Source organism: Platalea leucorodia (genome assembly GCF_965183815.1).
Source record: "Platalea leucorodia genome assembly, chromosome: Z".
Taxonomy (NCBI): domain Eukaryota; kingdom Metazoa; phylum Chordata; class Aves; order Pelecaniformes; family Threskiornithidae; genus Platalea; species Platalea leucorodia.
In genome coordinates this window covers 45,381,639-45,383,251 of record NC_138858.1, presented here as the reverse complement: position 1 = coordinate 45,383,251, position 1,613 = coordinate 45,381,639, and the positions used below count along the sequence as shown (strand labels likewise).

The 1,613-nt window shown below is 41.0% G+C and overlaps 1 protein-coding gene across 6 annotated transcripts in view; it reads right to left on the bottom strand.

Annotated features, from left to right (window-relative positions):
* NAA35 (N-alpha-acetyltransferase 35, NatC auxiliary subunit) overlaps positions 1-1,613 on the bottom strand; it is a 38,802-nt gene that overhangs the window by 4,696 nt on the left and 32,493 nt on the right. For all 6 annotated transcript variants that reach the window (XM_082336440.1, XM_082336442.1, XM_082336444.1 and 3 more), the window contains one exon: positions 657-737. In XM_082336440.1, the coding sequence (XP_082192566.1) occupies positions 657-737 (81 nt within the window). The remainder of the gene's footprint in view (positions 1-656; positions 738-1,613) is intronic.

Sequence of the window (1,613 nt, the reverse complement as noted above, 5' to 3'; positions counted from 1 at the left end):
CTAGAAAGAAAAGATTTAAAACATTACACAGCAGTACTACTGAATTTAATAATCAAATTGAGGGATACCCGGCAGAGAGAAGAAAAACTTTTAAACAGCAAAAGATTGAAAAAAATAATCCTAGCTCTTTATATTAATATCTGAAAAATATTCCAACCCAGTTCTGGATATGCCAGTTGTCCAGCAGCGATGGGCACAAAGCTGTAGAGTGCTGGTGTGCCTCTTCAGTGTGCTCCTTCACTCTTCTGTGCCTAGCCTTCGGAGGGAAGCCTGAAGGCCCTCTCCTCCCTCCGACCTACATGGCACCCACTCATCCTGACAGCCAGCACTCTCCCAACTGTGTTCACACAAGCTGGTGATACACTGCTACTGATTTCTTCTGCTGGCTCTGGAAGAACACCCATATTTGTACATGTCTTCCCACATGCACTTCCCAATTTTTTTTCCAAAACATTTAGAAATGAGAGTTTTCCACATTTAAATAACTACAAAAAACTATTTCCAAAGGAAAAATGTTACTTTCCCAGTTACTTTCCCAGTTCTTTTAAGAGTTAGAGTAACTATGGCCTGAATCTGCTCATTCAGCTGTAAGAGATGGGTGGTAGCATTGTGTATAATACTACATTTCACATTGAATTCAACTGGCATTTTCTTACCTTGGAATCTTTTTTGTGGCCTCCTGCCAGCAGCTTCATGACCACAATATTGGGTTTAGCAACTTTTAGAATTCGATTGACCTAAATATGAAACAGCAAGAAGTTTTCAAGTGAAAGCATATGACCTCAAAATTATTTCAAAGATAATACTCAAATGTTTACATACTCTAACAATACAGCAGTCCTCTTACAGCATCAGTTTAACAGAGATCAGGGCATTTTGGATTTGCTTTGAAGTACAAGAGCTGGATTAATGAAATTTAATGAAGGGGGTATTTATTTTAAGAGTCACTTTTCTTGTTCAACAGACCATAGAAACCACTGCTTTCCATGCTTATGTTCAAAAATTGTTAAACTATGGCAAGTTCTGAGGCACTTATCCAAATAACGGCTTAGACAGACTCTAGGCATCTACCCCCAACACTGTGATCCAAACACGATTGGAAGCAGAAACTCAAGTATCAAACTGGTGGCTTTTTGCATGGAAGTGCTCTGGGCACACTCAAACGACCTCTAACTAGCCTCAATCAGACAGCTCATGTGTGAGTACCACGAGGATCCAGAGAACAGGCAGGGATTCCTAAATTCTCAGGAGAACCTAACCCCATAACTGTTCTTAACCCGCTCAGATGTGACAGAATAAGCATCCTCCTTGCTCCACGATACAGTCACAGGCACTTAGTTTTTAGGCTATGGACAATGAGGAAGGAATTCCTACCCGTGTTTACAGCCCAGTGCTGAGAAAACTGCTCCAGGAAACAAGTGCTAGACTCAATCCTCTTCTCAGCCTCACGACATTCAAACCTACTTTTCCCACCTCTCAGGAGAACACATGAATTACCACGTTCCAGGTGAGGCAGGCATGTGCCACCTTCTTGTTAAAACTGATATACTTTTAGAATGGGGCCAGAAGGCAACTGATTACGTTAATCTAATGTATTGAAACAAACCACTGTG